Source organism: Eumetopias jubatus, unplaced genomic scaffold, assembly GCF_037043125.1.
Source record: "Eumetopias jubatus isolate StellerSeaLion01/CBP00866 unplaced genomic scaffold, mEumJub1_p1.0 scaffold_10, whole genome shotgun sequence".
Classification (NCBI taxonomy): domain Eukaryota; kingdom Metazoa; phylum Chordata; class Mammalia; order Carnivora; family Otariidae; genus Eumetopias; species Eumetopias jubatus.
The window spans coordinates 32,746,871-32,762,760 of record NW_028274816.1 but is presented as its reverse complement, the minus strand read 5'-3'; the positions used below and the strand labels follow the sequence as shown (position 1 = coordinate 32,762,760).

The 15,890-nt window shown below is 46.1% G+C and overlaps 1 protein-coding gene across 1 annotated transcript in view; it reads left to right on the top strand.

The window, feature by feature from the left end:
* Window positions 1–15,890, top strand: part of CDYL2 (chromodomain Y like 2) — a 153,518-nt gene that overhangs the window by 113,036 nt on the left and 24,592 nt on the right. The window contains exon 3 of the mRNA XM_088027504.1: window positions 12,788–13,005. Within this exon, the coding sequence (XP_087883630.1) occupies window positions 12,788–13,005 (218 nt within the window). The remainder of the gene's footprint in view (window positions 1–12,787; window positions 13,006–15,890) is intronic.

The following is a 15,890-nucleotide window of genomic DNA, read 5'->3' as shown; positions in this document are numbered from 1 at the left end:
CAGACTCTGCAAGGCCTCCAGAGCCTACCCGATCCAGCCTGCCTGGCGCCCTGTCCACACCTGTCTCCCTGTGCTCTGTGTGTGTGTTCCCCTCCCACCAGCCCTCATGTGGGCGATTGAGCTCTCCTCCTCCTTCATGGCTCACCCAAAGAGCGATTCCCCGTGTCAGTCGGAGTCCAGTTTGTTTGCACACATAGAGCAGTATTTCTTCATAGACAGCACGTACCTCAGTGTGTAAGGGTCACAACCTGATCATGTAGCGCTCTCCGCTTCCCTCACTCCATGCGATCCTGAGCTCCATGAAGGCGGGCGTGGTCTCTATTCTGTTCACAACTGTGTTTCCAGCACCTCGCAGTGCTGGGCCTTTTATAGGTGCTTAAGAAACACCTGCCAAATGAGGGAGTGGATGCATGAACGGACAAAAGGGAGAAAGTGAGAATCCCTTGCTGCTGTAAGATGTGGGTCCTGTGCCAGGTTCACCCCGCCGCCCCCGTTCACTATGTCACTGTCATCCCCCCCCCCCCCACCTCGGGCTGTCCCGCGTTCTCACATTGCACTCCCTGCTCCTGGGGACATGACATGGAGAGCTAATGTTTTGTCAGGTTCTTTCCAGCAGCAACCCCCTTTCCCTTGTCTTTCTGACAGTTGCTTTCACCATCTGCCGTGAGGGCCCTCCTTGCTACGCTTCTTCTCCCTTAATATTCTGGGGTCTCGCAGGCTCTTAATTAAACGCCTGAGCTCCCCCCTCCACCGCCCCTGGCCCTGCCCCTCCTGGCCCTGCCCCCCGTCAAGAGTACCGCGGGTCCATTTCTCAGAGTGCATTTCATTTGGGTTGCATTTCTGTGTTTTGTGTAGTCCTTTGCTATGGAAGAGAATACGCAGTGGACTCCTTAATAGAAATCCCAGTTGCAGAAAGGATTAGATTTCTCGTTTAAACTTGCTGTCAACTCTGGAGGTAGCTGGGCAAGGATGGCCTTGCAGACAGAAGGTCTGTGAGTCAAGGACAAACTCTGCCTCTTGTGGAGGCTCTATCCCTCCCAGCAATTCTAAGTAATGTTGGAACCTCAACTTTCCTAAAATTCATGACATGTCAAGAGGCATCATTATAACATGCCAGATGATGGCTAACATGACTAAGTATGATTTTTAAAAATTCATCAATTTGGACTTTGCTTTTGAATTCAGGGATTCTGTACTTGGGGACTGGGGCTGGGACCGTGACCAGCTTGAAATAACACACACATATTGAGTTCAGGGGCAGGTTGGGTACTTTGAACTCTTCGTGACACTAGTGGGTGCAGTGACAGAGGGTGTTTTCAACTTCAGGTCCCCCCCTCGTCCCCTCTGAAGATCCTGACTGCCCAGCCATGCTTCTGTTGAAAGACACCGCTGTCCCCAACTGCTGGGTCTGATTCCTTCCGATGCGCTGGCCGTGTAAACCTTGCACCCCCACTCCCACCCCCGCCTTCCCCTCTCGGGGTGCTGTCAGAACCGTCCACAACGCTTTAGGGATCTTGGGTGAGTCAACCACAGACCAGGAAATGGCTCTCATGCACAAGAACTATCACTTTCTCTTCTAAGAACTGCAGCTGGAAAACCCTAACCCTACAGTCAACAAAGTGATGGTTTCGCTCAACTGTGGAACTGATGAGTCTTCTCTTTTGTTTACTTTAAGCCTTCTTACCACCCACCCCTCTGCCATAGTTTGTAGCTGAAGGTGCTCCAGTGTGACTTACCCTTAAGGTGGTCCCAGCCGTCCCACCTCTCTGTGAATCTGTCTGCTTCCCGAGGCACTGATCATGACTGGAGTAGTAGGGAGAATGGGCAGGACGGGTGATGCCTGGGCTTGCATCTTTCCATGGGGCCAGTAGCAGACCCCTATCCTGCTCTCCGGCCTCTTGTTCTCACTCCCTCTCCTTGGGTTGGGAGATGGAAACTTCTGCAGATCCTCTATTATATGTCTAGGACTTATTCCTTAATCCACTCATTGATTGGGTTCAGCAATGCCTGAACCATGTCTGTGTGCTGGGCTGCACTGGTCCTGGAGATTTAAGAATGACCAACATGGCCTTTGTCTTTATGACTCTGTCTGAGGGTGGGGTGGGAGTCAGACAGTCCAGAAGAGGCATGTCAGGATTTACAAGGTATGCAAGATAATTATCCTGCAGCATGATGACCTGCACTGTCCAGTATGGTGGCTACCAGTCACATGTGGTGAGATTTCAGTTAATGAAAATTAAACATAAATTTTAAAATTTCAATAGCTGTGTGCAACTGTTGGCTGCTGTATTGGGCAGTGCAGGCATAGAACATTTCCATCATGGTGGGACGTTCTGTTGAAAAGCAGGATCCCTGTCTGTTTCTGCCCATCACTGTGTCCCAGGTGCCAGACATCTCTTAGGCACTCACTAATTATGTGCTGAGTGGATGGTGGAAGGGAGAGTAAAGGCTGTAAAAGAAGAAGGATGTACAAACAGCCACAAGGAGAGGGATGAGCTGCTCTGGAAGACTTCCCAAGCAGGTAACAGCAGAGCAGCCTTGAGAGGAGTGAGGCCTTTAGCGCATGGGTATTCGAGAACAGAGAGGGGCTCCGGTTTCTTGACCTCTTCCTTCTGTGTTCTGATGGCTCAGACCATGAATGGTATTACTAGTTTCTGTGCAAGGGAAGGAAAATTCATAGCACTGACATTGTGTTGTTTCCCTGGGTGTCTCTGAAAGGTGAGATCTCGCTCAGCTGCCATGAGGCAGAAGGGCCAGGTGTGATATGAGTCATCTAGGTGTAAGATCAATCTGATTTCAAAAAAACAAATGTTTTCACGCACGGGACTAGTACAAAGGTGTTGAAGTGTGACCAGTACATTGAGAAATGAATATGGAATGCATCCCAACGTCAGGAGTGTTAATTACGAAGTTGGCACGTGGTACAATGGAGTTGCTCCATTTGTTTTTCACTCATTCATTTCCCTGATGAGCACTTCGTAGAGCAATTGCTATTTACCAGGCACTGTGCTCAGTCCTGCAGGTGCAGAAGTGAGTAACTCTCAGGCTTGTCCCCAGAGAGTTCAGTGGGGGCATCAAGCAGGTGTACAGATGATGATAACACAGCAAAATGAGGTCGGCTTGGTAATAGCATCACATGACACCTGTCCAGGTGTAATGTCCAAATTTTCCTTCCTGCACTGTTCAGTAAAGACTGGGCTCTTAAAGAAAAGCAGAACCAACACCAGTGGGATGGCCCAGGACTAGTGTTAGATTTGAGCCCTGGTGCTTGAATTAAGCATCAGGTTTGACATCAAGATGCTGGAGGTTAAACCCTATCCTGGCACTGTCTGATTGGCATGATGACCTTGGCTTTTGGTTTACTCTTCTGTAAAGTGGGGATAAAATTGTGTCTTATGGGGTTAGTGTTAGAGTTAGATGAGGTAAGCTATGTGAATTGCGTACTAAGTACCCAACAACATATAGGTATTGCATATAGTGAGCCATCGAGAGAAAGGACTTTGGAGATGAGGCTGTACTGACCCTGAAGTCTCCATTTTGGATAGTTCTGGGCAGGTGTAGAGATCTCTCCTAGCCCCGCTGCCTGTGATAATCAAAGAGGTGCCTGAGTTCCTGAGAGAGACCATGTAAGTGTGGAAGTAGCATGGATAGTGCATCCCTCAGTTGGGATCCTCTGGTGATCTGTTTGAACTTTCCCTCCCTTCCTCCCTGTGCCCTTCTGCACCTGAGGTTTGACGTGGTCTTGGTGGGGAAAATGGGCAGAGACCCCGAACCCTGCCTGGACTGCACGTGTTTCTTGAAACCTGATACTGTGTGGTAGAAGTCTCCTGTGGTCCACCACTCGTCTACGCCGTCCTCTGTGGCCCCCTCCAGCCCTTTACCTCTGCCCTCCCCCATCCCAAGGCAGCTTCCCTTGTTTTCCTATTTCTCTTTGTGGATCTTACAAACTGCAGTGCATTTCCTGACACACCTTTCCTTCTTGTGATTGATAGCTGCACGCCATTTCTTGATAGTTTTGGAGCCATCCCTCCATTTCTCAGTTGATTGGCCCAGTTTCCTCTTCCCTATAGCTGAGCTGAGATGACTTTTTCTGTCTTTAAAGGTCTCTCCTTAGGGAATCCTTCACCCACCTGGATTCTTTCATCTTTTGTTCAATCTGATCATCTCTATCTTTTAATATATTAACCTAATCTTCTCACAGATTAGTGCAATTATTAATATATTTGGATTTTTTTTCTATTTTGCATTCTGTTTCTCTGCTCCTTCTCCCATCCCCATTCCCTGACATTTTGAAGCTTTTTTATTGAACTGCACATTTTATAGGTTCCCTCGCACTAGGCTGACTTGGAAGTCAGCCACATACTGTATTTGTATTCTTAAATTTTAGCATTCATACTCAACTATGAATTTTTTTCAAACAAATAGGATGTCCTCCTATTGGATATAGCAAGGAGGATACTACTTGGCTTTAAATTCTCATTGGACACCTTGTTTTTGTTTTGTACACCCAATGTTGTTAAACACCAAAGACTGTGCTTATTATTTTCAATACAAGTGATTACATTTATGAATTTTTTTTCACATATTGAAAATTTTTAAGACCAGTTTTGTTTCTTGAGTCCTATGTCTTCCTCTGAATTAACTGTTTTACATGGTGAAGTTTCTCTTTGTAATTCCTTTAGACTCTGGTAGATAAATGCTGTTGGCATTGGGGTATCTGAAAAATGCCCACTTACGCAGGCCTTTAAATGCTGTTTTAGCTGGGTATAAAAGTCTTGGTTGGTACTGGTTTTCTCAGCAGAAGAAGATGCTGGCAGAAGTTCCTTTTTCTTCCCAGGCCAGTGTTGTCACTGTTGCTATCAGTCTGTAAACCCTTCCTGATAATGTGATTTTTTTTTTTTCCCTCTCCAGGCTACATTTTAAGATCTTCTCTTTACCCATGACATTCTGCAGTTTCATTATCATTTGTGTCTTCATCTTGCTTAGTAACCAGAGTGCTCTTTCAAACTAAGAACTTGCCCTTTTTTTTAAGTTCTAGAAAATACTCAGCTATTACCTCTTCATATATTCTTTTCTTAGAGTTATCCCATGAATGGAATTTTAGTTTGATTCTTATTTTGCAGGATATTTGTTTAAAAGTGTGTTTGACTTTTTGCTTTGAAGTAATTTTAAAACTTACAGAAAACATCGTAAAGAGGCTCTTTTCACATTCATTGGGTTTTTTTAAACATTTTAATCATGTTTGCCCTCTCTTTCTCCATATGTTTATGTATATGTATGTGTATATATGTTTAGATATAGATTTACATACATACACACTCAGCAGTTACTATAATTGATAAGTTACTATAAATTATATACAGATTATTATTCTTTTTCTGAACCATTTGAGTATGGATTGCATGCATCATGCCTCTTTATCCCTTAATATTCAGTATGGGTATTTTCTAAGAAAAAGGATACTCTCTTAAGCCACTACAGTACAGTTACAAATTTCAGAAACTTAACATTGGTACAATAATTTAATCTATGATCCATTTTCCAATTTTTTCTATTATGGTCCAAATTTCTTCCATTCCAATCCCACTGATTTCTTCCTCACCATCCCCAATCCGTATTTGTTTGACCCTTCTTCCATTGAGTGAACCCTGTCTCTCCACAACATCACACATTTACTCATTTGCTCAACCCTATACTGCCTATAAAATAATTCTGGAATTGTTCCACCCTAAGCTCTGTGAAAACAAACCCACTAGGGAGAGTTCAAGGGTGTATAAGTCATAATTTTGTATTCAAAAGTTACTTATATTGGTTCTCTACCCTCTCCCAGTGTGCTTATGTTATTCATTTGAGAGAGGATTAGATTCCTCTCTTTCTGTTTGCATTCAGTTATTCTTCATCCTCCCTGATTTTATTTTCTTGACATGCTTTAATATACTTACATGACTTAAAACAGAAAAAATGTACTCAGAACAATGTCATCTCTCCCCTCCCCCTTCTCCTCTATTCTCCCTGCCAAACGGCTTGTGCCCACTTATATTTTCATCATCTTCTGGTATATTCCGCCTGTGTTTCTTTCTAAAAAAAAAATCAGATTTATCTCTTTCCCTTTTTTTCTTACACTAAATGTGAAGTACTTTTGCACCTGGTCTCTCTCCACTTGAAGATATATTTTGGAAACCACTCCCTATTAGTGCATAGAGAGAGTGTTCATTCTTTTTTACAGCTGCGTAGTATTCCATCGTGTGGATGCACCCTAGTTTCTGTCCCCAACCCATGCTTCAATATTTAAATAGTTTCCAATATTTTGCAATTGCAAAGAGTGCTGTAAGGAGTCATCGTAGGCACATTTATTTTTGTACTGTTAGAGATTTATGTTGATGTCATGTTTCCAGAATTGGATTGCTGGCTTGAGAGTAAGTGCATAAACAGCTTTGTCACATGTTGCCAAATTCCCTGCCATTGCTTTTATGCCATTTTGCCTTCCACCCACAATTAAGAGAATGCCCGACTCCCCACATCCTCTGTAGCAGAGCAGAGTGTCAGGATTTTGAACTTCCACCAAGTGGGTGGGTGAGAAATGGTGTCTCAGTGTAGTTTTAATTCTTACTCCATTATTTTGGGATTTTAATTTGCATTATCAAAGAAAATTGAGGTTTTATGTTTAAGGGCTATTTTCATGTAATATTTGTAGGTGCCTGCCCCTATCTTCTGTCCACTCTTTGTTAAAGGAGGAATTTGGGGCCTTCTGTCTCGTCTTTAAAACTTCTTACAGTCTGGGGGTCTTAGTCTTTTATCCATGATATGCAAATATTTTTCTCCCATTTGCCATTTTTCTTCTCATTTGTTCTTTACCTTACTACCACCCTTTTTTTTTTCTTCTGTTTTTGTTTGAGAATTTCTTGTTTATTTTCAATGAATCTATTTTTTTTTCCCCTTTCATCTGTCACTTTGAGCATTCAAAACATTCCTGTTTTAAAGTCCTTGTCAGATTGTTCCATGATACTCATTTTATCTTCTTTGGAGTAACTCATGTCATAAGTGTTGATTTTGTTGGCTTGGTTTCTAAGCGTTAGATGTCTGCAGGTTTTGGAATTTTGGTGTACAGGCTCGTGTTAAGAGGGAAAGTTGTGTTTTGATTTTCTTTGCTTTCTCTCTTCCCCCCCTCCCTCTCTGATAGTTTGTGTTTGCCTCCACCTGGCCCAGAGCTCCCAACAAAGCTGTGGCTGTGGGCAGCAGGTGGTTTTCTTATTGTTGGCCTGCCTTCATGGAGGGGGCCTCGGGCCATCCCCTGGGGTCAAGCCCTGGGCCTGGGTCCCCTCTTCCGTCTTGTGTGGGACACTGGTTCCTGCCGCCCTGGAGTGTGCTTCCTGCCCAGCACTCCCAGCCCCCAGCGCCATGTAGTGCTTTGTGTCGACATTCTGCGTCTCACGCACAGAGATGATTATCTTATTTGCGAGCCCAGTATTTATCTGCCACTTCCGCGTGTTTGGAGCAGAGGGGCTGTGTCAGAGCGTGATTTTATGGAACCTTCTTAACGTCAAAAACTCCTTTGTACTTACCCTGAAGGAAGGAATGTGGGAAGGTTTGAGGGGAAAAGAAGGAAGGAAACTGTCCTGTGTCCCAGGAATGCAGCTGCCGTCACTTCCTTTACTTGGCAACAATCCTGTGAGGCAGGAATGTTTTTTTCCCAATCCACACATGGGTAATGGGGGCACAGAGTGTGGATGAGTGAGCCGCCCAGCCTTGCGGCTCATGAGAAGGCATGTGAGGGGCTGAAGGCTGGCCTATTGTTGGGTTTCCCCCTGATTTTTGGACTCACGGGGCGGTCAGCTCTCTGTGTCTGGAACACCGCATCCTGGCCTGGGTCTGTGCCTCAGCCTTAGAGGCTGGGAGGAGGAGCGCTCAGCAGTTAATTCTTCTTTTTTGGAATGACTTGGGGTCCTTCAGCCAACGTTTGTGAAGTACCTAGGATGACTAGGCACTTGCTAATCCCCTATTGGCTCTGTAACTGAACTCAAAACAACCCTGAAAAGCAGGCCCTGTTAGCCCCATCTTCTCATCAAGGAGGCCAATGCTCAAGAGCTCATGTGGCCTCCCAGCTTCCCCCAGTTAGCAAATACGGGGCTGGAATTTCCATGCTGTCTGGCTGCAGAGCCCTCAGCTTCCATGCTTCCAGCATGTTCTGTTTCCCGTGGTGTCTTTCCGGTCAGCCCGCCACAGTCTCAGGAAGCATGATGCCACAGAGGGGGAGAGGCTTTGAGGGCAGCTCGGTGTGAGGCCAGCACCTGAGGGTCTCTGGAGGGCAGCTTTGCTCGGAATCTCCTAAAATGCAGGGCCCATGTTAGCCACTTAGGTTCAGATGTGAATTCAGGCTCTCAAGGAGGCTCTTTTTGGCCCAGAGATGGTACATCCTTCAAGTCACCATCAGAAGTGGGAGCCCAGTGGCCTGATAGAGAATAAAGAGGTCTGTTTTCCTCAGGTAGTTTTGTGGTTTATTTGGTCAGATGGTCCTTTCGGGGCTGCTTTATCCTGTGCTCTTGCAGAAAGACCACAGGCTTTGAACTCAGAGACCCCCCCCCGCCCCCATTATTCTCTGTCACGTCACTTGATATTTTCTCATGTGTCCCAATTTTAGGTAATAGTTTCCTTGTTGACTTTTCATCTCCCCGACCCAAAGCAAACTCTGTGAGGGCAGGGACCTTAGCTCTCTGATTTTTGTTGGATCTCCATCATCTAGCCTCTAGCCGGTCCATAGGAGGTGATAAATAATCAGATTTCAAATGAACAAATAAAATGAGGGAGAGCTGGCTCCAGCCCTGGCTCCACCACTTAAAATCTTTGTGACTTCCAGCCAGTTACTCACTTTTCGTCACCTGCAAAATAGACAAAGACAGGCAGTTTCATAGGCCTGTTGAGAAATTTGTAGACAACCTAGACAACTGCTCACAAAAGGTAAGCCTCCCGTCCTCCTCTCTCATACAATTGTTAATTAGTGCCTTGACTTGATTGGGGGAGGGGGCGGACCTTCCAGACTTGGAAGGCACTGACCTGCACAAGCCCCGAGCTTCTGACTTCTCACAGGCGGGAGCCAGTGCCCTCCAAGAGCAGCTCCTGTGATATGCTAACCTCTTCCAGCAAGGCCATGGCACGGATCTGCCCGGGCCGCTGCAGAAACCCTGGCCAGCTCCAATTAGGGAGCTCTTCCGAGGAGCCGAAGGTTTTGAGGTTAACCCTGAAGAAACAGCTCCCTCTACACCAGCCTTTTAATTAAATGCTTGCGTTTACTTTCCGGAGTTCATTGAATCATTTTACCCGCATAGTGGGGCTTGACAAAGCCCAGTTGCTTTGAGTAATGGAACAGTACAAAAGGAGGAGGCTTCAAGGAAGCTGCCCAACAACACAGGCCCCGCTGCTTCTCTGCCACTTTGTGGCTGGGCGCCCACCTGGGTGGGGACCCGGTGTGTAGGAGGAGGGGTCCGTCCGGGGAATCATTTCCTGCTCCCTGCCTTGGACTTGGTTCTTGAGATTCTGAGGCCCACGAGGCTAAGTAAGGATCTGAGTCCACCCCCAGGGTGACTCAAGGCTCCAGGGGCCACGGAATAATTCCCGTGGATTTCTTGGTGCACAGGTATTATGCTGGGCTGTGTTGTGTGTGACAGTGATCCTGCCCTTAAGATGCTTACAGTATTGTTGGGGAGACAGGGTTCATGCAGAAAATATTGCTGGATTACTTTTGTGCTGAGCCAGGCAATAATGATTATAAAGCAAGTAAGAGCCACCATTCATACATTGCTTACTATGTCCTAGGTCTTTTAAATATGTTCTCTTTCTTGATACTCCTAAGCTGCTCTCAGAGGATCAGCCACCAGGGCATGTTCACTCTGTCCACGCAGTAATTTTCCCAAGTACGGGGCAGGCTGGGCTTTGGGGGGCCAGCTTCTGATTGGGTTCCAGCATCCCTGCCAAAAACTAAATGGAAGGCTCCAACAAGTAGTAAGTCCCTCTCTGTGTTTCCTCGTACCCCCTCCTCCTACCTCCCTGCAGTGCCCAACTCACCGATTGCATGGGGGCAGTCACCCACCACCCCCAGCAGCAATGGGGACACTCAACAAGATCTTCAGACTTTCACCAGTGTTCAAGCAGAGGGCTCACCTGAGCATCAGGGAGGTGCCTAGTGACGGATGACCCCCTGATTTGTCTGGACCCTGGTTCTCAGAGCCTGGTTGCTGAAGCAGTGGCAGCAGTGGTTGGGGTGGGGCCCAGCAGGTGGAATTTTAACAGTCCTCCAGGTGATCCTGATGCACGTTCAAGTGTAAGAACCGCTGGTCAGGTTCTCAAACCTGCCTGCATGTCAGAATTGCCTGAGAACTGTTTTGTTCGGTCTTTAAAAAATTATTATTATTAACTTAATTTTAAAATAAAGTAAACTTCACTTTTTAAAACAGTTTTAGACTTAACGGAAATATTGGGAGGGTAATACAGAGTTTCTCTATATGCCACACTCAGCTCCCTCCCGTTATTAACATCTTACCTTAGAGTGGTGCATTTGCTACAGTTGATGAACCAGTCATGATACGTTGTCATTAACCAAAGTCCTTACTTTATTCAGGTTTCCTTAGTTTTTGCTTAACGTCTGTTCCAGAATCCCATGTAGGATCTCACATTACAGTAAGTTGTCATGTCTCCTCAGGCTCCTCTGGGCTGTGATGGTTTCTCCGACTTTCCTGGTGTTTGATGACCTTGACTGTTTCGAAATGTACTGATGGAAGTATTCCATAGAGTGCCCTTCGATTTGAATTTGTTCGATCTTTTTCTCATGCCTAGAAATGGGGGAATGTAGGGTTTTTTTTTGGGGGGGGGAAGACCACACATTGTGTTGAGGGCACACGCCATCACCGTGACTCATCACTGCTGTTGTTGGTCTCCGTCACCTGGCTGAGGGGCTTTGGCTTCTCCATCTGCCCCAGTCAGGTTTCTCCACTGTCTAGTTATGACCCCCGTCCCCCAACTTTCCATGCTGTGCGATGCGGAAGAAAGTCACCGGCTCAGCCCACACTTAACAACTGGGGACTTAGGCTCCACCTCTCTGCAGGCAGAGAATCTACAGAAACTGTTTGGACTTCCTCTGCATGGGAGATTTGTCTCTTCTCCCCCCATTTATTTATGAATTTGATTATTTACTGACATCAGTATGGACTCACGGGTATTGATTTTATACTTTCAGTTATAATGCAATTCTAGTCTATTGTGTTGCTCACGTTGTTGCACGTTTGGCCATTGGGAGCTCTTTCAGTTGGCGCCTCTGTCCTTTTGACATGTCTCTTCACTGCAGAGATTATTATTTTTTATTTTTTTACTACTTCCTTCCTTCCCACCACTACAAGCTTATCTTCTGTGTTTCCTGCCCCAGGCCTGGAATCTGCCATTTCTTCAGGGAGTCCTGGTTCCTTTTACTGGGAATCGTATCAGAAACCAACATTTGGGCCCTTGGTATGCTCGCTGCTATTGGGGTGTCGATGGTTCTGGGCCCTCTCAGCTGACAGTTGGAGGAAATACACATGTGTATAGTGCCCTGCGTACGCACACGTACCTGTAACTGTGTCCACATGTAACTATCTGTATCTGTGTTAAGCTAAACATGAGTTCATCCTGATGTCTTCCACTCTGAACCCACAGCCACATGGATCCTTCTAGCCCTCTCCCCTTGCTGATCTGTAAACTCCCACTCCAGCTGTGAGAAGCGTTGCTCCTACCATCTGCCATCCATTTATTTAACCATTCAGTCCCAGGACACATGGATAATGGTATCAGAATCTGAACTCTCATCCACCTCCATGGGAATGGGCTTCACCAGCTGGAGGACAAGCTTTCTCTATGGGCTATCTTGCCTTTAGTTTTACAGACTCCAGTCATTCCTAGGGTTTCTGAGGTGCCGAGGGCCTCCCGCCCCCGTTGGGTGAGGTGGTTCACACGTTGGTCATACGGTTCGATTCTTTGATCACATGCTGCATGCCATCCTTGGATTTCCTCAGTCTTCTAAATTTATTTTTTTTAATTTGCATCCTTTAAGCTTCACTGTCTGTGCGGCAAAGTTCTTTGGGTTTTCACAAAGGTTTAATGTCCCACATTCATCATTGTCGTTTCACCGCCCTCAGAATACCCCGTGTTTTCCCTGTTCCATCTTCTCTTCTTCTGCCTGATCCCTGGAAACCACTGATCGTTTGGCTGATTCTGTGTAATGGGAATTGTGCCAGGCCTAGCCCTTCACACTGGCCTCTTTCACTTAGAAATAGCATCCAGGATTCATTTGTGTACGTTCACAGCTTGCTAACAAATTTCTTTTTATGGCTGAATAATATTCCACACTACGAATGTACCAGTTTGTTTATTCATTCACCTAGTGAAAGACATATTGGTTGCTTCCAGTTTGTGGTGATTATGAATAAAGCTGCAGTGTTTTGGTGGGTCTGTTTGTTTTGTTTTGTGGCTATCAGTTTTCAAAGTAGTGGGTTCCTTGCTACTGAAGGCGCATGAGCAGAGGCGGAGGCTCATGGTAGATGTGTGGGAGGGGGATCAAGGGTCATCCCTTGGGGCCCTCCACAGAGAGCGCTCTCTGTCCTGGTTCACATTTGGAGATGAAGCAGTTAAGCCCTGGTTCCTTCTCCACCCAAGAACAGAGGGTGCATGGAGGTCCCAGCCACATCCAGCCTGAACGTTTTGTGATCACCCTCTCGTGTGCTTGTTCCTATGTCAGTTTCTCACTTTGGTTATCTGATTTTGGAAGGCTCTGCTCTGACCAACGGGGGATTAAACCTGCACAGCCCCGTGAAGAGGAAGCTGGAAGCAGAGAAGGACTATGTCTTTGACAAGAGGCTCAGGTACAGCGTCCGCCAGAACGAAAGCAACTGTAGGTTTCGGGACATTGTCGTGCGGAAGGAAGAGGGGTTCACACACATCCTGCTGTCCAGCCAGACCTCGGACAACAACGCACTGACCCCCGAGGTGAGAGACAGGGGACCTGAGGGGAGGGTCAGGCTGGAGAGGGCTTCTCATTCAGAATGGGGCACTGGCTCTCTCTTTGTTCCATCAGGGAGCCAGTGACTATAGCCAACACACATGCAAACTTGACTGTGGGACACCATGTGCTAATCACTTTGCATACATTATCCATTTGATCTATATGACCAAGTAATGATACTATCCCATTTTACAGATGAAGACCCCAGTAAGTGGAGAGTTTCAGAAAACCAATCTGGGTCCCAGCTTTAGTCAGAGGGCAGCCCCAGACTCTAAACACCATATCTTGGGCTTTTTCAAGTGTGTCAAATTTCCTTGCTTTGGAAGGAATCCTATTCACTCAGCTCACTTATTTTTTTTTCAATTGAGATAGAATTCACATACCATGAATTTCACCCTTTTAACATGTACACTTTTTAAGTATATTCTCAAGGTCATGTAACCATCACCACGATCTAGTTCCAGCACATTTCCATCACCCCCAAAGGAAACCCCATGCCCACTGCCATCCCCTCCCCATTCTCCCTCACATGGTCCCCGGCAACCACGGATCTACTTTCTGTCTCTACAGATTTGCCTATTCTGGACATTTCATGTAAATGGAAGTGTATTATATGTGATTTGTGACCGGCTCCTTGCACCGAGCATAGTGTTTTCAAGGTTCATCCATGGGGTAGTGCATGTCTGTGCTTCCTTCCTTCCCTTGTATGGATATGCCACATTTTGTCCATCGACTGATGGACAGTGATGGGCATTTGTATTGGTTCCATTTTTGACTACTGTGTTATGATGAGTATCGCTGCCAACGTTTGTGTACGAGTTTGCGTGTGAACGTGTTTTCAGTGCTCTTGGCTATATTCCTCTGTGCGGAACTGCTGGGTCATATGGTAACTCTGTATTTAACTTTTTGAGGAACTGCCGGCCTGTTTTTCACGGTGGCTGTGCCATTTTCCATTCCCACTGGCCAAGAGCTCTGGTGTCTCCGCATCCTTGTTGACACTTGTTATTATCTGTTCTTGTTATTTGGCTGTTGGAGTGGGTGTGAGGTGGCATCTCACTGAGGTCTTGATGTGCATTTTCCTGATGACTAATGATATTGGGCATCTTTTCGTGAGCTTATTGGCTGTCTGTCTGTCTGTCTTCTTTGGAGAAATGTCTATTCACATCTTTTGCCTGTTCCTTAAATTGTTTTTGACTGTTGAGTTTTAAGACTTCTTTGTCAGACGTATGATCTGAAAATACGCTGTCATTCTGGGACTTGTTACTTTCTCGATGGCGTCCTTGGATGTACGATGTTTAAAATTTTGATGAAGTCCCTTTTACCTGTTTCTTCCACCTTACCTTTTTAATGCTAACCATGCTTATATTTTAGGTGAACAGAATGGGGAGACAATGGATATTTAATGCCGTTACATAGATAGCACCGTTTAAGATCTGGGGTACTGAGTGGGAGCAATGAAGAAATGATTAATGTTTTTTAAGAGATTCTTGATGGTGCAAATGTGGGAAAAGACTCATCCAAGAAGCCCTCCCCAACTAGACCAAACTGCCACAAGGCGGCAGAGGGGTCAATGACAAAAACCTTGACCACACCAGCTACCAGCGGCTCTTTGTCTTTTGAATTTGCCGCTTATCCCATTTCCTTCTCCCAGGACCCTTCTGATGTACGGTTCTCCTGATCCACCTCTTACAGATGAGACAATGCAGGTTTAGAGAACTTAGGCCTAGGGTCCCGTCAGCTTAAGGGGGCAGGACCCTTGCCACCCGTGCCCACCATATTGTTTCTCACACTCAGCCCAGCACCTGGCCCATGGAAGACAGCAAAGTCCCCACCTCCCTTTCCCTGTCCTGTGATATCCTGTACTGATTCCACAGTAGTAGTGAAGACACAGAGGCTAAACCACAGAGGTGTGTTAACCACAGGGACACAGTCAAGGAGTGGCCATCTGCCCAGACTGGGCTCGGCAGGGTGGTCTGGCATTGCCCAGTGTATCCGGTACACTTGGGGAGGCCCAGCAAGTGGGGTGGGGTGGGAGGTGCTGTGTCCTTGAACTTGTAATCACATGTCTTATCATTATGATTTACGTAAACTATAGTTCCTTCAAGGGACTGTGTGTGTGATAGGACTATGATTGCCTTAAGGCAAGAGATGTAGCTACAACCTTTGCAGTTTGTGGGGCTGCTGGTCACTTGCTGCCCCTCCTCTAAGCATGGTCTTTTGGGGTCTCTCTCTTACACCCTCAGAAAGTGGTGTAAACCATCAAGGTTTACCCCAGAGGCTGCCCTTCACACGTTTATACATACACCTGGAAGCCTTGTTATTTTAAGTTCAGTGTGAAACATCTGTACGAGACCAACTCTTCTCGGAGTTTTTTCTCCTTCACTACTTTTTGAAAGCATGCTTTTAAAAGGCACAGCATTTTCCTTCGATAAATTGAATCAATATGGGGTCTCCCAGTTCATCCTATCTCTTTGGAGTAGCTTTATGCGTTAACCATTGCCTACTCACCACGGAACATGTGTGGCTTCCAATTCCTGAGATGGAGGTTTGGTGATTTAGGGGTTCCTTTCCTAATTGGTGTCTGTCAGTAACAGAATGGGAGGAAAATGGAGAAAAAATACTGATCTGGTGTTTTCAGCCATCTCGACAACCAAAGTGGATTGACTCTGTAGATAAGCTGGCCAGCTGGGCAAAGTAGCCCTGAAAGAAAGATCTCAGTGAAAAGAAGAGGTGGTGTTAGCAGAGGAATATAGATTTTGGAGTCTGGTGGACTAGGTTCCAATCCTGCCTCCACCAGCTTGCCTTGGGGAGTCACCTTGCCTCTTTGAGCTTCCTCATTTGTAGAAGTTATAGTGTATCTTGCTTGTGG